Genomic DNA, 26,612 nt, shown 5'->3' with positions numbered 1-26,612 from the left:
TGTTTGGTTTGAAAAATTCTCTGTGAATATGGTATTTTCCAAAAGTTAAAATCAGACTGTCAGTGATACAGTATCAGAGTTTAAGTACATCCGTCCCTACATCAAACAACACAAATATAACTGTCAAGTGACCTTTCCTTTTAAAAAAAAATCTGTCTACCATAGCTAAATTAGGGAGTTGTGCGACAGTGAGCCTCTGAGCCCCTATTAACCCCACTTCCTCATACCATCTGGGCAAAGCTGTAATATTACCTGGCCTTACAAGTATAAAACTGTAGTATGAAGGGTTTAAAAGTCTATTTTAATTCAGCAGGACCATAATTAAGGCCCTCATCTTGTCAGCTGGTATTGTGCATCCTCAGGCAAAGCAGACAAATGCTATTTTATTACCTAATCTTGAGACCCAGTGTGTAGACAGACCATGTGTCAAACACAAATTTTATTATCTTTATTTAAGTTGATATTGTGCTCACAATGTGCATATTTCAATATTAAATTGATTATCTAAAGGGCGATATAGCCTATACGGGAAATGGGGCACAAGGCCCACATCCTGCAAATATGTTATAATTCACCCATGTTCATTTGGTTGTTTGGGTGTTGTTTGTATGTCTTTTCCTTTTCCTTTTTCTTTTGTTGTTGTTGTTGTTTTTGGTGTTTGGCTTCCAATTGCTTAAAAAAAAAAATCTGTAAAAATCATGTATATAAAAGTGTAGTATACTACAAACATAGAGCTCTAACATGTTGGTATCCGAATCAGGTTTTTCTCAGCTCAGTATGTACAAGGTATTTGACCGCAGTTCAGTGGCTCTCAAAGACACAATAATCTCTCACAATAGACATATATGTAGTAGTGGACAACAACATGTAAGGTAAGTGCAACCGTTTCTGTGACTGTAAACAGGATACAAATATTGCAAAAGTGTGTAAGAGTGCAAAGAGTGCTGAAATAAATATGTATGTAATTGTATGATGGGTTAAAATAGTAATGTTACTTTATATACATAGAGTAGGTGGTTATGCACAGCACAGCCTGCTCAAATATACAGAAATGAATGATACATGTTATTGTGCATTTTGCACGTGTGCATGAAGGCCAATGGCAGGCTCAGACTGGCCTGCAAGGACATGTGCAAATGTGTGTTATGTCATTATTATGTCATGTCATGTCTTTAAGGGATCCGTGATGTAAATGTGTCTCATTGTTCAAGTGCTATGAACCAAATGAATGAATAACATACTTAGGACTTGCAACTTATCTAAGAGAGAGGAGATCATATTCCTGGACTTCATCACCTTTATTTAATCTATACCCGTATTAAGTGGATGGATGGAACATCTGTCACCATCTCACCTTCTGTTAACACCTCCAAGAACCTCTGGAAAGGTGCAAGCCCCCTTTATGAGGACCAGTGCAGTAGAGGGCGCTCTACTTCTGACAAACTGTGTATTCTTCACCTCGACGACTCCTCCTCCTCCTCCTCCTCCTCCTCCTCCTCCTGTCTTCTTGTCACATTGTCCAACATGGCTACATCCATAGCAAGGACCTGGCGCTCTGTAACGCAGCGTAGGTCCTGTATTCTCCCGAGTTTGCGCCTCACACTCCGGTCTACATTTCACTGTTCTGCTACTGTATACAACGGACTGCTGTTCACCTTAAACAAACGCGGTGTGCTGAAGGACTCCTTCCCCGAAAGCTCAGCCCAGGATCAGCTCCCTCGGCTGCTCAAGTCCGGTGCTCAGACTGTTTACTGCGGCTTTGACCCCACGGCTGACAGCCTCCATGTGGGCAACCTGCTCGCTATCATCGGCCTCCTGCACTTCCGTAGCGCTGGCCACCACGTCCTCGCTGTGCTCGGAGGGGCTACGGCACAAATCGGAGACCCGAGCGGGAAAACGAGCGAGCGGGAGCGGCTGTCCCAGGACGCAGCGGAGGCAAACACCCGCAGCATCCGAGAGAGCATCCAGACTATATTCGCCAACCACGAAATGTACTTCCACGATGGCTCCAGGAAGCTGGGCACAGTGACAGTACTTAACAACCTGAGCTGGTACAAGGACTGGGGTGTGGTGCAGTTTCTGTCAGAGGCCGGTAGACACTTCAGGATGGGCACCATGCTCAGCCGCCACAGTGTGCAGTCTAGGCTGAAGAGTGAAGACGGTATGAGCCTGACAGAGTTTACCTACCAGGTGTTCCAGGCTTATGATTTTCACCATCTGAACCAAATATATGGCTGCAAGATTCAGCTCGGAGGCAACGACCAGCTGGGCAATATGATGTCTGGCCACGAGTTCATTCACAAGTAAATGTCCATCCCACTTAGCTGATCTGTTTTCTGCACTAAAGAGAAGAGGGAGAGCTCTGTACCAAACCTCGTTGACAATTCTGGTAATTTTAAATATGTCGCATCATGTCAGAAAATGTGACTGTAATCAGAACAAGCTCATGTGAGGTTCAGCTCCAAAGCACCCATCAGCTGGGTCATTTGATGGTTGGCCATGAGTCAAATCCTACAGTCTATGGTCAAATCATGTAAATCAAGTAGGCATGTCCACTGACGCTTCAAGTAGAAGCAGCTGTATGTAGAGCTTGACCAATACTGGATTTTAGGGAGTAAACATTACAATATCGATTTATCGACCAATAATCTTATATAAACACAATATATACATGTACACACATTTTTGCAGTGATCCCTCAAATGTGGTTATCAAACACTTGTGCCAGTGGTAATGGTGACATGGTACTTTACAGTTTAATAATGAACTTTATTTTAAAAAATGACATCAGTGCACCAAAAATGCAAACTTCATTGAGAATTTTACAATTATAAATAAATAAAAAACAACAAAATACATATGTCCTTTTATATTAAACTTAAATGGAAAAAGGAACCAAAAATACAGCTTATATAACTTACATCATTTGAAATCTGAGTGTGCGCATTAGAGTCAGGCAGCGAGATGATGGTCGAGCCCCCTCCTCACCAGCTGCCTGATGGAGGTTTGAGAGCGACTGTCACAGCTGTCAATCATAATGTCACACTCCCTTTTTATATCCTCAAATAACTCATTAAAAACAAAATTATCAGAAATAGTTGCACTTGGACAAACATCAGTGTGATAAGAACCACGTAAAATGATAGAAATCGTCTTTGACGTGTACTTTTTTCTTTTTTTGACTTATGTCCCATCCCCTAACATAGAGGGACTTATGATCTATAATGCAGCCAGCCACCAGGGGGTAATCAAGATGTTTTGGCTTCACTTTTCGGAAGCTATCATGAGGTCCATATGTATATACAGTCTATAGTATCAGACATGTACGCTAATATTGTTCTGTGATAGGCCTTTTTTTTAAATAAATTACATTTTGCTTGAAATCATACATTAGGACAAAATTTAACAAAACATGACATGGTATAATCATCATGTCCCTATTTAATCCCACTGAATGCTGAATTAGTGCCCACACTATGATCAGGCATGCTAAAAGATACCAGCAAATCAGCAATGTCAACAAATCCACTTGTCATTTCTTAATTACTTATGCCAGACATGACTCTTCTTGGATAATAACTCTTGATTCCTCTCCAGAGTCAGTGGTGAGGAGGTGTATGGACTGACCATCCCACTGGTGACCAGCTCTGTTGGGGACAAGCTGGGGAAAACGGCAGGGAACGCAGTGTGGCTAAACAGAGACAAAACATCTCCCTTTGAGCTCTATCAGTTCTTTCTCAGGCAACCTGATGCCAATGTTGGACAGTAAGTGAAGATGAAGCTGAGTTGGCAGCTTTTCTGTATCAAAAGAAAGAAAGATGGATGTTTTAATCTCATCACCTAATCTGATTGTCACATATTAATTAACAGGTATGGTATTATTATACCATAGTGTCCTAGTTAATCTACATCCAGTTATTTTGGCCAGTCAGCTGTATATAAAACTCAAATTACAGGAAATTATCAATAAGGCCAACAAGAGACATATATATCAACTGCTAAAAACTAGTACCTGTAGACTGTAATGAGAGGCTCAGCTTTATGTGGTCACTCTGCAGGTACCTCAGGCTGTTCACCTTCATGCCTCTGGCGGAGGTGGAGCGACTGATGGAGCAGCAGACAGAGGATCCAGGCAAACGCCTTGCACATAAACGCCTGGCTGCAGAGGTTACAAAACTAGTGCATGGAAAGGAGGGCCTCGAGAGCGCTAAGAGGTCAGAATGAGACTTGTTTAACTACATATCATGCTCACTATGTATGTTTAATAATTATATAATTTTTCAGATTTTTAATAATTCTGTTAACCCTATTTTTAAGGGAGATTTGACAGACTCATTAAATTGTAGAATTGAACAGGACTCTGTTACCTGTAGACTCTGCGGAGAGGACAAGCCAGAAGAGTGCACAGAGCAGTACAGTCATATTTAATATCATCATTGCAGATGTACCAATGCGCTGTACAACAGCAGCGTGCAGGCCTTGGAGGAAATGAGTGACGAGGAGTTGCAGGAACTCTTCAGGGAGGCTCCCTTCCATGAGATGCTGTTGGAGCCAGGAACAACTGTGATAGACGCCTGTCGCAAGGTCAATGCCATCCCTGAAGGACCCAGAGGGTGAGCGCTCCATCCCTGTTTTTACTAATTTAAGTTCCAGTGTGGAAGCTACTAAAACTTACCAAAAATATTTTTTAAAACTCCATTAATGATATTAATCTGTGCTCCTGTATGGATGAATTAAAGTTAAAGGGTCTGTCCACCCAGTTTCAAAAACATATTTTCTCATTTACATTCTTATTGTATCAGGCCATGCACATTGAAGCTGATGTCGTTTTTGCTCGTTTTTAGCACCACAAATTCACAATTGCACAAATGCAATTCTATACACCAGCATTGCATTGGAGTGGCAGCACAAATCTTGAATGAAGACACAATTTATATGATAATCTGAGTGTTTTTTGCAAGTAGGGTTAAGATGCCTTTTATCAATTTCTTGTGAAAAGTAAAATACTAAGAAGTATGTTTATCATGTGTTTAAAGAGCCCTTGATGACATATTCAAATTATTATTATTTTTATGATCAACACTTTAAAAGATATTCAGTTTGTAATGCTATAAATGTAGTAAATCTTCACATTTAAAAGCTGGAACCAGCTAAATTTGGCATAAATGATTAAGCAATTATCAAATTTGTCGGTGATTCATTTTTTGTCAGTCATGTAATCACTTAATCAATTACTTGTTTTAGTTCATGCACATGAATTATTCCAGGAGACAACAGGATTGTTTGCAGTACCACATATTTTCGTAGCAGTAGTGTGAGGATACTGGTACCCAAAAGATGATCAGTATAATTTGTTAGATGGGTTTGAATTTCTATCATTTTGTATCAATAATGTTACACTAGGTGCTAAAATGCAAAGCAGTGTCCTGACTTTTTCAGACAGGGTGATGAATATGAAATTCTGTACTACCTGACCATTTAAATATCTGTGTGCAGGTATCGGATGGTTTCAGAGGGAGCAGTATGGATCAACCACAACCGAACAGAGAAACCAGAGCAGGTTCTCATCCCCAAACTCCACATCCTGTCTAATGGACTTAGCCTGCTCAGAGTGGGCAAGAAGAACTTCTACATAATCAAGTGGCTCAGTCTTTGAAGCTGCCTCCAGTTTACTGTGATGGACTCGGTGGGAAGGTAGGGCAACTACACCTTGGCAGGGTCAGTGAGGACACGTGGACGGACTGGTATTTATGAAATGTACAGGGTTTTTGGCACAGCCTGAACTCCAAGTGATTGCCTCTGGTTGTCATATAAATTATGTACATGTACAGATTTGATGTTTATATAAAGCTATGGTATTAAAAGAATTTCATATAAAGATTGTTGCCTGCTGACATTCAACTTGCCGTTTAGCTCTTGCCAAATGTACACTAGGGGGCAGCATTGTCCCAGCTATAATGGTGGTGCTGCAGGCCGCCACAGCTGCACCACATAGCCTGCTGTGACCCCATAGGTAAATAATTGCTCTCAGTAAAATTAAATTGCATCATTTCTCGCAAACAGCTTCAGGTTCTATTTTAGGCAAATCATGTTTCCTTCAATTTGGTGTGGAGACGAGGCCAGCAGCTGTCGTCATGTGGCTGTTTTTTCAGTCTTAGTGGTGGATGGTGTAAAGTGTATCAGAAAGAAAAGAAAGAAATATTTGGTACATTTCAAAGCAAACAAATTAGCTTGTAGGTTGTCTTTAGGTTACATAAATTTAATTCTTCCATTGGTAGAATATTGTTTTCAAAATTGCTAATAGAATTTTCCTACAAGTATAACATTTTCATTGTGGTGTAAATGACTATTTCTAAATTTGAGTTCCCAGGGTCTTTGTCCATCATTCATTTTTGGATTTATGTATTTATGCATTTACAGGCTCCTGGATGTGGATATGTGCGTGGCTTTTTAGTTATTGTCTTCTTAGGGGCTGGTGTAGATGAGGTGAGGGTCTTGTTTGTGTGCTGACCTTAATTTACCTCACTCAGCTCAGGAGAATGGGTGGAAATAGGAAGTTGTAGAGTTGCACTTTTGACCAGTTTACAGGCTGTTTTTTTTTTTGTTTGTTTCCTTTTTCTGCAATCACTTCATAACTTTGATATGAGGGGGGGGGGGGGGGGGGGGGGGTACCTGCTTAAACTGAGGGCCCACATCTCTGAGATGAGTTGTATTTTCAGAAATGTCATCTCCGTAAAGGTGGAATGTTTAAGTAATTAATTTTCTTATTTATTTGAAAATGAACAAATACCTCAACAACTTTTTTTTCAAATCTTTGTGGAGCCAGATTTGTTGTGCCATCAAATTTAAATTTAGTATTTTAAAATATATCAGGATCAAGACAGAAAATAGGGTCTCCTTCTGTCCTCGGTTTCTTTGCAGAGAAGCTTGGTCTAAATTGAAAAAATCATGATGACATCTTGAACTTGACTCTGAAATTGACCCGTTTCTTGCTATTGCAGTGTACTTTTAAAAAATGACATTGTGCAGCTCTGCTAATTGATATTTCAATTTGTCTGCAGCTTTCATCCCTAATTAAAATTAAATTTTGTCAAATTTGGTAGCTGAAAAAGAGTGTAAGAGGAAAACAAGTGTACACTGCTGCATGTTTATTAAGTATGCTTTATGAAACGAAAATGAAACCACCCCTAAATTGAAACTTTTTTTGAGGATGTGCAGGAATTCATTTTTACTTTCTAGATGATTGTGTTTTACTAAGAAATTGATACACTTCTCAGTAAAAAAATAAAATTTGGGATTTACTGTAATGCCCAGACTTCCTGGATGTTGCAAGCCTGCAAGCGACACAGCCGGTCCACCTTAAGAGAGTGGGCGGGCTTAAGATGCTTGGACCAATGAGCGGCAGGTCTTCGTATTTAAATAGCTCTGTGTGTCAATCATTTTTCCCTCCCCACCACCTCCCACCCCCAGCCCCCCGAGTCAACCTCCCCTCTCAATCCCAAGTACATCTCTCAATCGCCATATTGGGTACTGAGAAGGTTTGTCTGCAGTTTCTCTCACTACGGGACGAAACTGACAGAGCGGCTTCAGTTCCTCTGCACTGTGTTTAGATGATCCGTGGAGACGACTCTCGGCTTGAAAACGCCGCGGCCGCTACCGTTTCCAGCTCGACGTCTGCATGGCATAAATCGTTTTACGCTTGTTTTGGATCTTGCTCAGCGACGAGGAGATAGTCGTTGTATTTGAGCTGTGCGTGTGTGTGTGTGTGTATGTGTGTATGTGTGTGTGTGTATGTGTGTGTTGTTTTTTGGGGGTTTTTTTCTTGTAAAACCTGGACGCTCCCGGCTGTTTGAAAAAAAATATCTTTCTTTGGTGGAAAATGTCAGATGTTCGACTTTCAAACGGGAGCCCGACGCTGGAGCGGACGGACCCCCGGGTGTCGGATCACCCGAAACCGTCAGCCTGCAGAAGCCTCTTCGGCTCGGTGGATCACGAAGAGTTAAAGAGGGATTTAAAGGGACATCTGCGGGAGATGGACGAGGCTGCCTCCGCCAAGTGGGGCTTCGACTTCGCTAATCACACGCCGCTGGCCCACGGCAGGCTGGAGTGGGAATTAGTGGATTGTAGAGACGTCCCGGATTTCTACAGCAGGCAGCCTCGGAGGGAGAAGGGCGTCTGCTCCGCTGGGAATAACAATGTGGATCTAAACGGGAATCATAACTGTGTTGTGGTGGCTCCGAGCGACACCGAGAGGTCTGACGGGCAGATGGAGTGCACGGAGCAGTGCACCGGGATGAGGAAAAGACCTGCATGTCACGGTACTTTGATATGCAACAAAAAATGATCGCTCATTTTCACCCATTTGTGTTTTAACAGGCAAGTCAAGGCTGGAGCAAAATGCAACATTTCAGTGCCAGTGGTGGCATTTCGCTCAACAGCCTGAAGTGCACCGAAAATAATTTTTAATAAGCTCTGAAATTGGAGCAAAAATGAAAAAAAAATGTGCATCTTGAGGGGTGGTCGAGCATGCAGCACAACAGTTAAATACGACCTTTTTTGTGGTTATTTCCCCCTCTTTTTTTCTTTTTCTTTTTTTTTTTGACTGACAGTGAACTTTGCTTTTGCAGACCCCTCGGCCCAAAGTAAGAGGTCACACACCAGCTCAGAGGAGGTTAGCTGTCCGAGCCTGAGCCACTCTGCAGAACACACACCCAGAAAGACCAGTCCTAAGAGGCAAACGTGAGGACGAGACGACGGTAAGCATCTTTTTTTTTTTTTTGACGTTGGTGCAACTTTTGCAAAATGTGTCACTTTGTTGAGCTTATACTTGATGCAAGTCTAACTGGAGGGCTTAAAATGCAGTCTACACCCCTCCTCTCCCAGCTGTTGTTTGCTAGCGTTCATTTAGGGAAATACCCCATTTTTAATCTCGTTATATCATATCTATACTGTCAGGTGGAAATGTTAATGCAAACCATGTGCACTTAAAATTTAAATTTTACACAACTGTGCTGCTTTGGTAGCCAAGATATGTATTTTCGTGTGTGCTCTTGAAAGGCGTTGTCATGGTGCTCCATTCATTTAGTTGAACTTGTAGTAGTAATAGTAGTTAAAGGGGAGGGGGGGGGGGTCAATTCTGCAGCTGCTAGATTTCACCAAATCTTTCAATTGTATTTTTTTCATTTTTATTTTTTATTTTTTTGCACTCAAACTGTGTGTCGATGCTGTGTGAACGGTGTGAGGTGAGAGTAAAGTAGAATAGAGAAGCGGTGGCAGTGCATTTACACCTTTTACTACAGCCGCTGCCACGGCGAGCCCGAGTTTCCGACTAAACTGTAAACAAGCGCTGAACAACAGTGTAGTAGTAACACGTCAGCAGCCACTGCCCTCAGCGCACAGCAGAGCAGGGACGGGAAGGGGCCGGTCTCAAGTGTGTGTGTGTGTGTGTGTGTGTGTGTGTGTGTGTGCTGCATACACTCTGCACACTAATGTTACAACACGCACACACAGAGAGAGAGAGAGAGAGAGACTCACACACACACACACACACACACATCTGTGTCTGCCGGTGGAGAGTGTGCAGGTCTGAAATCGAGTGTGAGCTTGTTGGCCAAAAAGACACAAAAAGTGCACAGTTGTAGTGGCAGGATGTGAACTGTCAGGGCTGTGTGGAGGCAGGGGGAGGATAACCACCTATCTTAACCTTTTTTTAGTTTGTTCTTTTTTTTGGTTGGAAACAAACATTTTTAGGGCAGGTACACATATCTAATAGGCAAAAAAAAGTACAGATTATGTTTTTTATGTGGAGGGGAAAAAAAGAGTGAGGTTGTCTTGAATATCAGATTTCTCTTATCATGCTTCCTAGTTGTTGTTTTGGCCCTATAGTGGTCACCTAGTAAAATAATTAATGTGGATAATTATCATATATTATTCAAGACAATACAAGTGCAGATGTAAAATAAGTCCCACTATTTTTTTCCTGTGATAGCTATGGAACAATACTGGCAGAACAACAGCTGCTGGAGTGGTGTTAGTGTATTGTCACTTTATTTGTGCACACTTTGTTTGCAAGTTTGCCCTCCTCCCCTATTCGTCAGATGGACCACTGAACCTTATATTTTCCATGTTTTTAGGTGAACACTGCACAATTGTTCTGTCCAGTCTCTCTTCTCTTAACTTTCTTGATTTAAAAAAAAAAAAAAAAAAGACTTTGTATGTTGCTGCATGATGCTCAGTGTCAAACATTAGTCTTTATCTTGCAACCTCTCTGATTTTTTATTTTTTAATTAATTTATTTTTTTTATCTGATTTGCCCCACAGAGCCGAAGACGTATTTCCCCTTTTACATGGGGAAACCTCAGTGTTGGCCGATTTTTTTTCGGAAGAGGAACTACACAGCATCAGAAACATATCAACTCTCCTGAAGACGGGGGAGGACGCTGTTGAAGCACTGAATAGAAACACTAAAGTTGTGGCACTCAATTAAAGTTACTGCCTCTAAAAGCAGTCAATGTAGCAGTGTGCAATTAGGTTTGATTTCCTTTTTTGCTCCTTTTTTTACTACCTGTGTGTAAATAAATATATATTATATTTCTCTCCATATGTAGCACATAAGAAAACATTATGATTTGAAAACAAATCCTTTATGTAAAAAGGTGTGAATTTTGATTTGACTTGAAGAATTGCAGTGTAGTTTGATAAATGTTTCCAAAATGCTGTTGGTTTTTTTTGGGGGGGGAGGGGGGTTGTTTTTTTGTTTTTTCTAAAAGGCAGTGTGACTTTGACACAGTCCCTAACTGCTACGATTTTTTTTTTAAACACAAAATCATGGCTTCTTACAGTTTCTTAACAGTGTCTCTTCACTCCGTCATCTTCCTAACTCAGCAGTGAAGAACGGTACAAATGTAGCTCATCTGTTTGTTTTTTTTATTATTTTTTCCTTCCTCTGGTCATTTCAGTGTCACAAAGTGCAGGTTCTCCTATTACATCTATTTCCCCAGGAAATCAACACAGAAAAAAAGTAATATTTCTGTAAGGAATATCTTATCATCACCCAGTATTTATTTTGTGATAGAGATGCTTTTAGCATCAGTTGAATCCTGGAATATGATATTTTTTTTTAGTTTTTCTCAAGTTCTCCTGCACACCTTACAGCCACATTTGTAATGGTGGGATTGATTTCCTCTGGAGTTGTGAGGTACTCAGATATTGAAGGACAAAGACCATACAAACTGCACAGGTTGTGTTGTGTAAATTCATCCTCTTGTTGACTGTATTCCTATTGTTTCGACAGCCTTACTGTTCTGCAGAGAGGAGGTTTTCTGAAATGGGTTGAATGTCCTACAATACCAAATACATGGTTGCTTCAGTATGGTTGCCAGTGCTCCTTAATTGACTTCACATTGTATTACTTTGTGATAACCTAGACTTAAATCTATATTTTTGTTTGTACTTTTTTTTTTCACCAATGTTGTTAGCCTGCTGAGGATGCAAATGTGAGCATCTAAAAGCTTCCCTTTATTTGCTTAAAGTGTGGGTTCTATTCAAAGAGACCAATGTACAGCTGGATGAGGAGAGGAAACAGCTTGTCTCAGAGATGCAGTCACCATGCCTGTGTATTTGTGTAAATCTTTACAATGTACCTATGTACATAATTTTGTAAAAACACTGAGAAATTATACTAACTTATTTATGTCAAGCTTTTTTAATGTAGAATAAAAAATGGGTTTTTGATTACGGTTATCCAAAGTGGCATTTACTTTATTATAATTGTCTTATTTTGTAAAAGCATATTTTTGGTAGTTTTTTTTTCTTATCAATAAGGTTGCAAACTGAGCCTGATAAAATATTTGATGTGCATTTTGTAATGTGTGGTTATAAAATGTGTTGCAATCAATTAAAAAGATAAAACTAAATCTCTGGTTTGTGGTTGCTTTTTCCACCTAGTGTAAATTCACCATCACACACACTATGTTCAATTCTTCTGTTATGTGAAGCTGAAAAAATGTTAACTTGTAAGAAAATAGCTGCAAAAAAATCAGAAAAGAAAAGAAAAAAAAGACTATGTCCATAACAAGCCTGTGAGTGTGCAGCAGCAGCAGCTGTGTGAATGGATTTCTGTGCATCGAGGCATCTTGGTGCAATGGAGTGACACTCCCAATATGAATCCAGCAGCATTTTGAGCGGGCTGATGATTGGCACTTTGGTTATCCAATCAAAAGGAGTGTGAGGAAAGCAGACCACTTGTTGCAGCCAGTAACATTCAGTAACTTATCATGGAACAAAATGAAACTCCTTTGAGCTCAAAATACGATCCTAAACTGAAAGGTAAGATACTGAGATTTTAACTTTTTTTTTTTTTTACTATTCACTGGTTTCTTACAAAGCTTATATGTTTCTGTTTGTGTGTGTGAGTGTGTTGGAGTGAGTGTAAGTAAGTAAGTGTGTGTGTGTGTGTGTGTGTGTGTGTGTGTGTGTGTGTGTGTGTGTGTGTGTGTGGGAGAGAGAGAGAGAGAAAGAGCAATTGTGCTCTCTGTGTCTTGACTGGTGTATTTTAAATTATATTGTCATCCTAAATGTGTTCCTGGGTTACACACACATTTTATGCAATTGCAGAAAAAGACATTTTTGCTAATGTTTTAATGTTTTATGTGGTGGAACTTAGGAAGTGTATTTTTGTACATCTTAGTTATATGCATCACTAAGAATTAATGTTCTAAAAATATATTTATTGTATTGCATGAATTATATTTTCAAATAAATTCATACAATTGTTTTTTAGTAGAGAATTATAATACTGGCAATAAAACAACTGTTTAAAGATAAGGCCATGTTTGATGTAATGGATTTTTTTTTCTTTTACATAAAAATTTCATATGGTGAGTAATGTATACTAACAGCAGAGCCCTATCCATGACTAGATGGTTTGGCCTGTGGTTATTTTACTACACACGTGTCTCAGTCTCTGTCATGGCACATCTTCTGTTGCGAAACCCAAATTAGAGCTTATATTGCACAGTATCTCCCTGCTTCCTCCTCATACCACCAACACAGGAAGACACCTGCAGCAGCTCTCTAATGCAGGATGGATGGGTTGAGATGAGGGGTGGAGGGGTTTGCTTGTGTGTGTGCGGGGAGAGAGAGGGGGGGTGGGGGGTCCGGTCCTGAAGTGTGCAGGTGGGTAACCTCAACTCAGCCGTCCACCCCCACTCTGAGCCCTGCCCATTGTCCCAGTGTGTGGGCCTTTGTGTGGAGGGCCATTGTGAGGGGCCTGGGCCGGCCACTGTTGTGTCTGGGGCTTCTCTGCTCAGACAAAGGGCCCGTCTACGAGCCTCCACCCTGCCCAAACAGCAGTCTGACTGACTGACTGGGTGTCTGACTGACTGCTTGACGAGGTGGCTTGCTGGCTGACTAACTGACTGAATGGCTGACTTGGTGTCAGTTTGGCTGACTGATCGATTGAATGGAGGAGAAGAGAAGGATGTGTGTGTTTCAGTCAGTCTGCAATTCTTGATTTACATTACAAGTGTGCACTATTTTTCATGGGAATTTCACATCACTCTGGAAATTATTTTCAAAATTAGTAACACATACAAGCAACTTTGGTTTTAAATGTAATATTTTTAATGTAATTAAGGCAATTACAGATACATTTTATTTATTTATTTTACAATTAAACACTTTAAGATTTTTGTTGAAAATAAATATTAAATAGAAGCAAATTGTGGTTCAGTCAGTGAGAAAATTTAGGTTGCACACAAGACGGACAGGAAATAGTGTACAATAATTATAAGCTTATTGGTAAGCTTATCAGAAATTAGAATTTTAGGTAGTGTAATAAGTGTAGTGTAATAATTCTGGCGTGTGTGGGTGCGGGTGTGAGACAGCAGTGCATAGCTGCAGAGGGCAATGCATACAGCATTTTACCAAAGCAATATTTGTATTAATGCAGTTAGCACATGGTGTACAATAATGTGTGTCTCGTGTCAAAAAGTGCAACAGGACATTTTCTTATTTCTTCAGGCAAAGGGAGGTATACTCTCACAACACTGATATAATAGTAACACATAGTCAATACCAAAATGATGTAGGCTATTGCTTGTGAAAGAGTGACACATTTTCTTATAATTATACATCATATTTTCTGATACCATTTAGAAATAGAAACTTCAAGCAAGATATCTATGGGACATTTTTATCATACTGTGATTGGCTTTCATTTAACCCCTTTAAAGATAATGACTCATTTTATTTGCACTGAGTACTTTCTAAACAACTCATTTTACACAACTGATTTACAACACTGCTTAAACTAAACTATTTGTTTGCACCTTAAAAATGACCACTGGCAACAAGGTCAATCATTTAACAGGTCATAGATAAAACTGCATGGCTGCTATGATGCAATAGTATCTCTCCTTGCATAAGAAACACCTTTTCTGTTACAGCAGGAATGTCCCTGAAAGCATTCCTGTAACACTCCGGCACTCCATCACAGCCACCCAAACAAAACCACAGTGAACTCGAGGAAATTCCAGTAAGCCAGTCTATCAGAGACGTGGAAGGCATCGTCGTTCTGTTCCTCTCTGCGACATCTCGCATGTGCCAAGAATTCACACTTCCTTGCTATATCAACAGAAACAGGTTATCTTTTCCTGTTAACCGCCCCAGCACTTAATATAAAGCCACAAGTTCCTCCCCATGTTTCCTGCCCAGGCCACAACCCACGTCATCAAGCTATTCCCTTGGCACCCTAGGCCCTGAATGAGGGGAAAGCAAGTGCCCACAAACACCTAACATCTCTCTCTGTCTTTCTTCCTGTTTCTTTCTTTCTCCAGTGTGTCTCTAACAGCTGTGAGCAGGCCAAACTGCATCTATATTACTGTATTTTTTTAAATTCATTTTTCCATTTCTTTGAGCGTTTGTTTAAGCCTGCCTGGAATGCCCCCGGTGGGTGGGGTTTGGATGTTTTTTTGGACAGCTCATTGGATTCAGTGAGCCAGGCAAGCTGTATCAATACAGGAAAAGTATTTCATTGAACAGCAAATGCACTGACATCGCTTTGGTTCCTCAAATGCTACGGTGTGTGATGTGTAGAGCGTGCAAGATATGTACGTATGTGAGAGTTTGTGGATGAGTGACAGGCAGGGAGGTGGGGGAGGAGAGGTTAGGGAGATGCTGCAGAGCATCGAATGACAGATGTGCAGATGTGCGTCTGTGGTGCGTTTTAGCAGGGAAGCAAGAGGGGTGGGGGTGGGGGTGGGGGTGGTGGTAATGCTCATTAAAGCAGCGCACCTGCAGCCTATCAAAGAGCCTTTATCTTTTATCAAGGCAAATCAGCTCAAGCATACAGTGCGAGACGTGAAAACAAGCAGACTATGCTGCATGCTCACTCTTACTCATTCTGTCTTCTATCTCGCTCTATCCCTCTCTCGCTCACTCCTGACCAGTGAATGGTACCTGGCTCAGTAATCCCATCAGGAATGCTCAGGGATGCGTTTAGATGCATTTGGCTGACAAACAGAGGCAGTGCTCCCAGCTAAAACATCTGCTTAGAGCAGATAGACTCACTTTGTTTTTCTTGGCCAGGACTCTCTTATTGTCAATCTTACTGTGTGAATCTTTCCTTAAATGTCATAAATAGATAAAATACACAGATAAATTATGTCTGCAACTGCTGATTTGCATTTTTAATGTGAGAAAATATTCAAAAATCACCCTCATCACAAGTTTTCAGGTGACATCTTCAAAATTGCTTATTTTGTCAAAATACCAAAGTACAATTTACACTGATGTAAAACAAGAAATCAGCTAGTTTTTGTATTGATTAAATCAATCATCTTATTTGCTGTCAATTAATTTTCTTTGAATTGACTAAACAATGAAATTGCTTCCAACCACTATTCAAACACACTGATACTTAACCTGATGCATTTGACCTTTTGGGGTCAGGCTCCTGTATACAATCGTTTCACTGATGGGGGTTCCTCTGTGAGCATGTGTGTGTGTTTGTATGAATAGGTGCCTGTGCTAGAGACAGTTTTTCAGTGCAAGGTATATTGTGTACATGAGTGCTTTGTTTCTTGTGTTTTTGGCTTTTACCTGCATATCTCCATCAATCATTTTAATATTGTATGAGTGGAAGATTTAATTTATCACAGACTCATTTCTGTAACATAACTGTACATAAACTAGCATAGGGCCTTTTCCACATCAATGATGATGATGGTGATGACAGTATGGGTGTTATAGGATGTAATGTGAATTTGACGTGATACAAAATATTTCCATATGATGCAACATTTTGTAACATATAAATAATCTAATCAGTCAAAAAGAATTCTTATAACACTTACCACAGTATACATCATATTACATCCCATCCACTGAGCCACCCTGCCATAATGTCTGATCCAATGACAAGGGAACACCATTGATTCAAATGACACAGAATGGAAAATTGTCTTCAGCGTTGTTTGGATCAGTCCCAGAAATGCATCAACTTTCCACTTTTCATGAGCAATAAAGCAGCCCACATTTCATATGAATATACCCAGACTTGTTTCTAACTTTCTTTTTGGCTCTCTTTCTTTTCTTTTTTTTTTGTCCTGCTTCTGCTGCCCTCATCAGGAGACTCATGGGGCCTCTGTGCTGCACGGTCCTCAGTTCTGGTGTTGAAAAGATTCCTGCCATAAGAATGAGTGAACATGTTCTCCAACACAGGGCTTGATGAGAAAAGCAGACTCTTCACCATATGAAACCCACCTCTGCTTTTGGACAGCCGTGGATGTGGTCCATTGGCTTCCCAATATTCAATTTTTCACTCTGTTTTCAATTTTCACTCACTGTAGATTACGGTGTTGCTGTTTTGGGGATTTTGAGCTGCCTTGCCGAGCACATTTAACTGAGTGGAAGCAGGTATCAAATCTAAAGATGCTTTTTTTTTGCATTGCACACATAGGACCCGTTACTCTCCTGATTTAGTTGAAAAAAGTACAGTGAATAACAGATTAGATGTTGATAGGGATTTCTGTTGAAGCTGCTGAATAGACAGAAATTTGTGTCTATACTGTCTCACCTCATATGTCACTTCTCAGAACTAGTGCAGCGTGTAATTAGTAGTAATAGTGAAACCAAATTAAACAGAACTGCATGCTGAGTTTTTCAAGTAATCCAACACCGAATGCTCTGTTTTCACTTCCCTTTTCTGATTTAAAATATTTTTAAAAAATGCAAACATCACATCAGACATTAAAGGGTTATACCATATATCACTTCTGTGTTGTTTTGCAATAACAGCCCCCCTCTCTCTCTTACAGTAGCTCTGTGGTGCAGCTGTCCACCATGCCTAACATTCTGCCTCGGCTGGCCAAACCCCAGCACACCACTGAAGTCCTTCCAGTTTCTAGCCAGGAATTCTCTCCCTGTCTGGGGGGAAAAGTCCCCAATAATATGACCTATATAGGCAGCCCCCAGTCAGCCTCTCTTTGCACCCTCTACGGCACCTCGTACCCCTCCTCAAAGTGTGCCTGGACCTCCGCTCAAATCTGCAGCAGCCGTAACAACACATTAGCAGCAGTCACACTTAACATAGCCAGCCCTGGGTGGGGTTTCTATGGCTGGCTGGACCCAGGATATGAAACTGAGCAGCTCAGACGGATCTTTGGATCTGAACGTTGCCGGTTTGTGCTGTTGTTCTTGGCTGCTGATCTTTCTTCTGGTCATGAGGAGTTGGGGGGCGCATGGTGGGCCACCGACATATGGCTAAGGAAAATCTCGTAAGGCCAAAGGTCACAGGGGGTCAATCTAACCTCCTGGCCTTTGGTTGATTTATTATCCCATGGGGTGATGTTGCCCCGCTCGGACCAAACAGAGAAGAGGTCTAAGGTCGTACTGTATCTGTTGCTATTGTGAAAGCTGCATAGAAAATCAGTTGTCTGCATTGGGAATAAGGGGACTCAGAGGGCCCTGCAAATGAGGCCTAGGTACTGTGGGGCCATTTAAGCTCAGGAACTTTACCACTGCATTTCCCATAAGGAAACCATGGAAACCAAGTTAATACTTAAGTAATAGGAGGGCTCAACTGTGATTTTGACTTCGTAGAGGTGCTATTAAGTGCAACATCAATAGCATTTCTCTTGTTGCTCAAGTTGAACCTTGAAAATATACTTCCATACCAAGCTGCCCATCATAATCATGAAAATTATGTAAATGCTTCATGATTATTTTTCCATTTGCCAATAACTCTAAAATGCTAACTCAATGTTATTCATTCAAGCAATTTAGTTCAGTTCCTGTATAAGCTGGGTATTTTATCTTTGTTTTGGTAGCACATTCATACTTGACTCTAATGGGACCACAGGTGTGTGTTTATTGGGTGTTTTATTATGGATCTGAGCTGGACTAAGTCAATCAGAGTAAACTGTAACAAAACTGAGAATGTCAAGTATTCTATGATAAAGAGATGCAGGGTAGGGCAGGGAGCTGCAACAACTGTCCTCCAGGCAACTGCTAGCCTCAGCTATTTAGGGATGACTCCTAACAGAGTGGCTGGCATCAGCTGCTGCTAACATTGTTTGTCACAATCTGGGTTGGTACAGAACAAACACACACACATGTGCATGCAAACGCACCTGTTGACTCATATCTGCTTTCATATAGCACTGCTGGGCCTCTACAGCCTGGGCCTCACAAGACAGGTGGCCTCCAAGCACCCCCACGATGGCCAGGCACGGCCGCATAGCCTGACAGCTACCACCCGTTTACCAGCCACAGCCTCCCAGCTGAGCCTGTTTGGCTTCTTTTTTTTTTTTGTCACATGAGATGTTTTTTTTTTTTTATGGGGAGCAATATGGGGAAGGAGATATGTGACAGACCAAGGCCGTCATGGGTACATGGTGTTAGCCATAGACTCCTGGTTGCTGAAGCCAAAGGGCTAGTCTATGAAGAACTTATTCTTATTCATATGATGGAAGGTATAAGTGTTTATAGCTGTTTTAAATGGCCATAACCCAGGATGTGTGAAAATCCTGTTGTCACGGTGAGGGAGGAGACATGACAATATTCTGTATATGAAGATAATGGTACACATTTCCTGATTCTCTTGTCAGGCACTCACACTATAAGAGCCAGAAATGGTCATATAGCAAATGGAAAAAGTGAGCAGGGGAGAGATGTTCAGGCCCTGCTCACTTTCTCAATGTTGGATTGTCAATTTTGGAAGGTTATAGAAATTGTTGGACACAGCCCAGCAATTCTGATGCAAGAAAGGTGTTCTGATGAAGTGTCCTGGTGCCTTAACAGTACTCCAGCAGCCCAACATGACAAACAAAACATGCCTTTGTTCATCTAAAGCTTGCTTTTGCTCTCTGGAAATAACGCAGCTCTTTTGATGCTTCATTTCTCTTCATGGCTTGATAATGCAATGTAAAATGTAAAATAAATAAATAAAATACAATTATTCATATTACTTTAAGCATTGTTCATAATTAAAAACTATTAATAATGGTTGTTAATCTTTAAGCTAGTTTAAAGTCACTATATGTAGAATTTGAATCAATCTTGGAAGACACCAGTGATAGTATCCAGAGCCGGTCCTGCCTATATACAGACTACGCAGGCTGTGTAGGGTCCCGCGCGTCCGAAAAGGTCCCCACTTTTTATGTCCCATTGATGATCAATTTTGCCACATTTGCTGTAATAGTATAAAAAATAAAAAGAGATAGAATTGAAAAATGATTGGTGAAGAGAGGGAAAATGTAAATTGTTTGTATTGCATTGTGACAAAGTAGAGATTCCTGTTGTTGTTGTTGTTGTTTCTTAAAAATAATTTAGAAGAATTCAAGTAATTCAACTTCTGTTTTTTATGATTTATTACATTATAACAGTGTTATACTGCACAATAAGACATCTTGGGTTCTTCCTACTTGTACTGCTCGCTAGAGGTACAGGACACACAGTGAGTAAAAATGTGAGGAGAGCAAAAAATGGCCAAAACTACTTGAGGATACACTGTATTTATTTGATGAACGCGAACAAGCAACTGTGTTTGTTCCTGAATTGCAGCTTGGAAAGAAAGGTGCATTTGTGTGCATCTACTAGCACGCTTGCACCTTGAATAGAAGTAAAACTCATCAACTGCATCAAGCAACATCTGTGCTCTGGAGAATAGGCTTATTTGATATGAAGTGCATAAAAATAAGTTGTACATAATTTTAAAACAATGACAATGATCTATTCTCAGTCCAGGTTAACTTAAGTTAGTAACAACTTTGGACTAAAGAAGGATATTGCAAGCAATGGATTGCAGCAATGACTATTGGTTAAATATTGATTTTAAAATGTTAATTAGTTAATAGTTAGGCAATATGGATCTCTCACAGTAAATAAGAACAGAATATTCAGCCAAGCTATGGTATAAAGTCTATTTTATATTATATATTTTATTTTATATGTAGTGAACGAAATATTGATGAAACTGATAATATTAATAATAATGTATGATCAGATCACTTGTTTGAATATTTGTTCACATTTTATATTTCTTATATTCAATAAATATTGTTTAAACGTCATTCTGTTGTGTATAGGTCTACTTATTCTTAGTATGACAGATGGTGCAAACCATTTTAAAAGAGGGAGGATTGTAGCGGGAACACTGGTGTATCAGGTGTGATTGTGTGGCAAATTAAATAAATGGTTTACATGGCAGCTGGCTCATGGGTCAGGGCCCCTTAGCAGAATTGTGCTTAGGGCCCCAGGGAGGCCAGGACCGGCACTGATAATATCAATAAAAGATACTGACAGACACAAATGTACACAGTGATACCATAAACTGCAATTTTTTAAATGTAATTTTATACTGTTATTAGGTCATATTTTAAAATGTATGAAGTAAAATGATTCCCAGTAATTTGATAGGGTTGTCAACACCTCAGTCTGTTGGCATTTTCTTTTCTTTACAAACCTGGACAATGTTAAGGCAAACTAATGCCACTCTTATAGAAATTTGGCATTTTGTCAGTTAATTATTTATTTGCATTATAATTTATATGTCACACCAGCCTATTTTCAGCTGCAGTCCTCTTCTACTCTGAGTGTGGCTAAGGTGGCAAGATCAAAGACAACATGACCTAGCATGGGTTCCTCCTCTGCATAGATTCTAGGATAGGCAGATTTCACTGTCCAGCATCTGTGACAGTGTGGCCCTTATATTCTCCTTTTAACTGCTTCCTTAGATCCTCTTTTAGGTTGTGCTCCTGTGTACTTCTGAGATCAAACTGTCTTTTGAAGTGAGAGTCTCTCTCTTCTCTCTGTCTAGTCTTGAGATGAAAGAGGAGCACGGGGCGACACAGAGCGGCCTATGCAGACGGAGGTAGCCATGGGGTCTCTCTTTCTCTTCTTCGCTCTCTCTCTCTGTCCCTGCCAAAATCCCCCAACAGTGATAGAAACCAGAGGACAAAAGGCAGCTGAGCACTGCGGCCCTCTGGCCCATGTAGTCTCTCTGGCTAATTGAAAATGGCTTTGCTCTCTTCTCCAGCTCACTTATGCTCCTGCTGTCCTCCTCCTGCCTCTCCTCCTCCTTTCTCTTTCACTCCTGCCTGCCCTCCCTCGGGACGACCCTCCCTCCTTCCTCCCCTCTCTCTCGGCGCTGGACCGTGCTGATCTTGGGACATCCCCAGTATTTTTTGGCCTTTGAAGGCAAATATAATTGAGTGGTAATATGAGACGTATTCTCTTTTTCCTCTGCATGCCTCGCTCAATGGGTTATGGAATATTGAAGTTCAAAGTAGGCGCGGTGAATGTGTTATTTTTTCTTCCTCTTCCCCATTCGTGGTGATTGCAGTATAAAAGGAATTTAGTGAAGTTGAGGAGATTGAGGAGATTTTATTTGGATGGAAACTCCGGCTCCATGGCTTACCTTGACGCAGCTCCTCTCAGGATTTGAACTAACGTCTCAGAAAAACTGTAAGACAAGTTTCATCCTCCAATGAAAGCAAATTATGGAATAGATGAGCTGGTAATCAAATTCCTCCAAAGCCAAGAGAGCAGGCCAGAGTGTAATGAAATGGAGTTTTATTATTTACAGCAGAGCTACAGTGCAGAGGGTGTGCGCGAATATCATTTACAATCATTTCCATCCATCTGTAGAACAGGAGCCTCACTTTCTGTGTTTTTCATCACTGTAACAAGTCAACATGTTCTAGGTTGAACTTTCCGCATGATAATAAATACAGTACAATAAGGCAATGTTTCTATTTACAATTCTTATAAAACTGTACAGGACAACAGACAGGCAGGCAGATATGTATCAAGGTGTTTCACAAAATTAGAGTCCTTTTAAAATGCAACCACTTTGATAGAAGATAAATAATAGCTAATTTATAACCACCGCAAAAATATGAAAATCTATGCTCGTGCAAGGAGAAAGCCTCTCTTCTTTCCCTTTCCCTTGTTCACCCCTCTTTTGTGTGTGCATCCGCCTTTTTAGGAATGTGCATGCTATAATTATGGGAGGCCTTTTATACAGTAGCTACATAGTTGAGTTATTTTCTATTTTCTACTTCCTACATGCCTCAACGTTCTGTCAGATAAATACAATGAGTACGGGAACAAAGTGAGAGCATTGTCTTTTTACTCTAAACGTGTGCTCTCAGTGCCTGATATTTCCAAACCTTTCACACAGAATTAGCGTGCCTGCTCCTCAAAGCTTACTGTTTAAATTCTGCACATTTTCCAGTGTTTCTTTTCATTAGTCGCTCACAGTGAGTAATCTCCCCTTACCAGGAATTCAGCACTTAATTAGCTCAGGAGAGAAAAAATAATCAGAGCTATAATGGGGCAAATTTATTTCAAATTACACACAGCAGTGTGAGCCCCCTGAAGATGGTAATAGAGGATATTAAGCAGAGTCCTGGTGGTGGTGGGAGGAGTGGTGCTTCTAATAGAGTTTGGAATTGATATACTTATGAAAACTGAGAGACCATGCCATAACCTCTGACTGTATTCCTATAACATGGCACTGGGCCCTGTCACAGCTGTTTGGCTATTTTTATTAGCTTCAGTCTAACTATAAATCAGCACCACGTTAGCCCACCAACCCACCCCAGACACATTTCTCAAGTCCCGTTTCTTTTACTCCAGCCTTCCGGTCCCTAACGCAGGGCAAAGCCCTTCCCTCCTCGTGTTATTTGATCACTACTAACAAACACCCGCCGCAGCCCAAGTACAGTTAGGCTAGATGGATATGTGGCTATGGAAATAACCCTGTTGTGTACTGGGTGTGGATGGTGCCAAGATAATCAGAAGGATTTGAGGAATGCCTCTGCCATGGCTGGACTCTCATTTTTACTCTGTGTCTTTGGGGAACTTCAGTGCTTTGATTGCATTACGACTTCATTACGGGGTTAGTTACCTTTGGAATAATATTTGGAGTAGAGGAATGAAGCTCAGTGACAGGCCACACATAAATTAACATCATCTGATTATGAGGCTAATAGTGAAATAAATTAATGCACTGTGTCACTGCTTGAATGACTATGTGCTGTTGGGGAAGGCTAAGGGCCTACAGTGCTAGTCTAGAAAGGAAAGCTACATTTAAACAACGAAAAATACCCCAAAAGGGTCAACAATCATTAGAAGGAAGAGGTCAGTCAGCCTTCTCTCTACACCATGAGTCCAATTCTCAGTGCTTCTTTTGCCCTCATGTCCCAGAGCAGTGCAACACCAAGTAGACAAGTAGTTTTCAAGTTGTTCTCTTATGAAGGGTCAAAAATCAATGAGAAAATTAGTGACTGCGAAAGGAAGAAAGGGAGAAGAGTTCGGAAGACTGAGTCCCCTTATTATTTGCAGGCTGAACCCCATTGAGAGGGCCAGGCTTTTTTTTCATGAACTCCTGCTCCTTTACGTGTCCTCTGCTGATGACAACATCATACCCTGTATAACATCAGGGCCCCTCGTCCAAGCTGGTCTCCATGCGTTTCTGGATGGTCACCCTGCGGATGGAGGGCTTTGACGTCAGCTCCGGCTTGGGCAGGAACTGATCTCTCAGGATCTTCAGGACTGAGTCCATTTTCTTGTCCATCTGATGGACCTGGATTCAACAAAATAACAAAAGACAAACGGGTTTGTTTTACCAGCTATAACCTGTCATTACAAAAGCTGTCGAGCTATATGATCCCTGACAAGGCGGCAGACACTCACACGCACACACATACATGAAGGCCGCTGTTCTTTACATACTCTCCCAAATGTAAACACAGGTGTCTTACACAATAGAGACAGTCTAACCACAGTGCAACTACAGATGAATGGCTCCACCTGAGTGTTGGAGGTAAACAGACAACAGACTGTTTGGAGACATGCAAATACAGTGAGGACATCTGCATACGTACACACCCTCATGAACACACTCAACCACAAAAAAGGAGGTACACGAACTTATTGCACATAGTTTTGTAACTTCAAAGGGATTTCCTAAGACTTCACAGCCTTGGCCTTGGTTTTACCTCTGTACTTATCTAGTTATCCCTCCAGAGGTACTTACTCAGCATGAACACACACAAACCAATATCGTCTGATGGCTCCAATGGCTTCAAGAAACCAGGGAAAATGATAAAGATGGCGCTTCGTAAATCAAAGCCTAAACAGCAAAGCACATCAAAGAGCCATAAGATCTCACGCAACAGGCAGACCAGACAGATTCAGACTCCTGTCTCTACCAGACGCTGATAGCGAACAACTCCGGCCCAACTGCGGTATTTCTGGCAGGACACAGTCAGATAGTTAACATCAATGGCATTTTCATAGGCTTAAGGGTATGGCCCCTCTCTCTCCCCATCTTTTAGTGTGTGTGCCTGATGGCCCGGACATTTTTATGGCAGAGCGGGACATTTAGCAGCTATTATTGTTGTTGAAATATGAGCCATAATAGGCTGCATAAATCTGAAATATCAGAGTATGCCACAGAGAAGAATGAAATCACATCACAGCCAGCCAATGAATGTAATTTATAAACAACTGAACATTGTGAAAATTGTCTGACAGACCCTAGATTTTGTGGCAATTTTTTAGATGAGTCGAGTATCTACAGTAGATTTCATTACTACAAAAAAGGTGAGCACCAACAGTTAGAAATAGTACATATACTGAACTTTAGGTAATGGTCAAGTATGCTGGCTGCTTGACTTTTTTTTCATTAATTACATGGTGGATTGGTCTAAAATATACAGTATGACAAGTCAGGAATTACTTTATTTTGATCCTTTTTGCTGAGGTTTGCTGATATTTTCCCATTCACTGTGTTTCCCCTAGAGATTGTACCATGACCTAAATAGTTTCGCTAAGTAGACGAAGCACGCGCTGGACCCGGATGAAGCTTAGAGAATAATAGGCTATCATAAACATGTTGGGCAGTAATCTACAGACTTATCAACATTCTCGTTGGGGCTTAAAATGGATCAGGAATTCCTCCTGCTGTGTGTCTGAAAGGAGAGGCCCAAGAGACCCACTAAGAGACAAGAAAAACATAATTAGACAGACGTGTTGCAAACACACAAGATTTATTTATCACCACTGGCTATATGTATGTGCGTGCTTTCTGGGCCTGGATGTGGGTAAGAAATGCAAGAGAGAGGGAGAGATTGTGCAAGTGTGTGCGTATGAATGTGTCACTGGTGGCTGAGCGTTTGTGTGTTGCAAGACTACATCTCCACTTATGCGTCTCCAGGTTTGAAGGTGCATGAGAGCGATGGTGTGATAATAAATGAGTGAGAGAATCAAAAGCAGGTGAGAGTGAAGGAAGTTAGAGATACAGACATTTTGTATTTTTAGTTTTTAAATTTGAGTCTGTCTGTTAAAGGTTAAGACTCAACTCAGTGGTCATTACTGAGGCCGCAGTTTGTATGGTCTCTTATGCAAATATCCTCTTTGCAAATACACTTTCTTCCTGTGTTTGGCATACTGTATGTTTACATGATTTGTGAGAGTCTTCCTTTTGCTACATTATATCATTTTGCAGTGTTTACAACTGAGGCAGCTACACTTTGGCCTTTTGTAAGATGGAAATTACATAAAGTGACAACTTGTCATCCATGGACCAGACAAGTGTTGCTAATTGGTATATAATAAAATATGTCACTCGTGTAATTTATATAAGGTTTACTAAAATTAATTTGCCAAATTTAATTCTAATTTTGTCTACATTGTGTAATGTGTACATGTGAATGTGAAAAGTATGTGAATACTATGTCATATGAATGCATGTGATCCCTAATCACATGTGTTGATCACATGTGACAAGTGATGCTCCAGCTGTCCCCGACCTTCGCTCTGACTGACAGACAACACATGAAACAGTCACAAGCAGAGCTGACACTCAGGCATGAGAGGTTTCTATGAACCTAGATAAAGTCCTTCTGATGACAGCCAAGTCAACTCAGAAACAGAGATGTGTCCATGTGTCCAGCGTTTTTCAGTATGTCACTATAAGCTCATACAAGTCCAAGTGATCAGCTCATGGTGTACACAAATCCTTTTCAACAGTTTGTCTGAAAAAAAGAAGCAAAACGTTTTCTTTCCAGTGTTCCTGAATGAATAGAACATGAACGAATATA

General features: G+C 40.7%; 3 protein-coding genes across 3 annotated transcripts in view; 2 read left to right on the top strand and 1 right to left on the bottom strand.

Annotated features, from left to right (window-relative positions):
- Positions 1-1,524: 1,524 nt before the first annotated feature.
- On the top strand, positions 1,525-6,380 carry yars2 (tyrosyl-tRNA synthetase 2, mitochondrial). Its single transcript, XM_053319890.1, has 5 exons — positions 1,525-2,303; positions 3,598-3,765; positions 4,059-4,214; positions 4,443-4,613; positions 5,497-6,380. The coding sequence occupies exons 1-5, from the start codon at positions 1,525-1,527 to the stop codon at positions 5,654-5,656; spliced, it is 1,434 nt and encodes a 477-aa protein (XP_053175865.1). The 3' UTR covers positions 5,657-6,380.
- Positions 6,381-7,534: 1,154 nt separating this feature from the next.
- cdkn1bb (cyclin-dependent kinase inhibitor 1Bb) lies at positions 7,535-10,622 on the top strand. The gene is made up of 3 exons (XM_053319549.1): positions 7,535-8,318; positions 8,628-8,756; positions 10,321-10,622. Exons 1-2 carry the CDS (start codon positions 7,880-7,882, stop codon positions 8,741-8,743), a joined length of 555 nt encoding a protein of 184 aa, XP_053175524.1. The 5' UTR covers positions 7,535-7,879; the 3' UTR covers positions 8,744-8,756; positions 10,321-10,622.
- A 13,322-nt stretch (positions 10,623-23,944) lies between these two features.
- kcnq1.2 (potassium voltage-gated channel, KQT-like subfamily, member 1.2) overlaps positions 23,945-26,612 on the bottom strand; it is a 169,371-nt gene continuing 166,703 nt past the window's right edge. Inside the window, exon 19 of the mRNA XM_053319246.1 lies at positions 23,945-24,091. Coding sequence (XP_053175221.1) covers positions 23,945-24,091 — 147 coding nt within the window. The remainder of the gene's footprint in view (positions 24,092-26,612) is intronic.

Source organism: Scomber japonicus, chromosome 5 (genome assembly GCF_027409825.1).
Source record: "Scomber japonicus isolate fScoJap1 chromosome 5, fScoJap1.pri, whole genome shotgun sequence".
Lineage (NCBI taxonomy): Eukaryota > Metazoa > Chordata > Actinopteri > Scombriformes > Scombridae > Scomber > Scomber japonicus.
Note: the sequence above shows the minus strand (reverse complement) of the source record. Positions and strands in the feature narration are given on the sequence as shown.

Coding starts and splice junctions, on each gene's coding strand:
- cdkn1bb (XM_053319549.1), top strand. CDS start 7,880: ATGTCAGATGTTCGACTTTCAAACGGGAGCCCGACGCTGGAGCGGACG. Junction 8,319..8,627: donor GAAAAGACCTGCATGTCACG/GTACTTTGATAT, acceptor TTGCTTTTGCAG/ACCCCTCGGCCCAAAGTAAG.
- yars2 (XM_053319890.1), top strand. CDS start 1,525: ATGGCTACATCCATAGCAAGGACCTGGCGCTCTGTAACGCAGCGTAGG. Junction 2,304..3,597: donor GGCCACGAGTTCATTCACAA/GTAAATGTCCAT, acceptor ATTCCTCTCCAG/AGTCAGTGGTGAGGAGGTGT. Junction 3,766..4,058: donor CCTGATGCCAATGTTGGACA/GTAAGTGAAGAT, acceptor GTCACTCTGCAG/GTACCTCAGGCTGTTCACCT.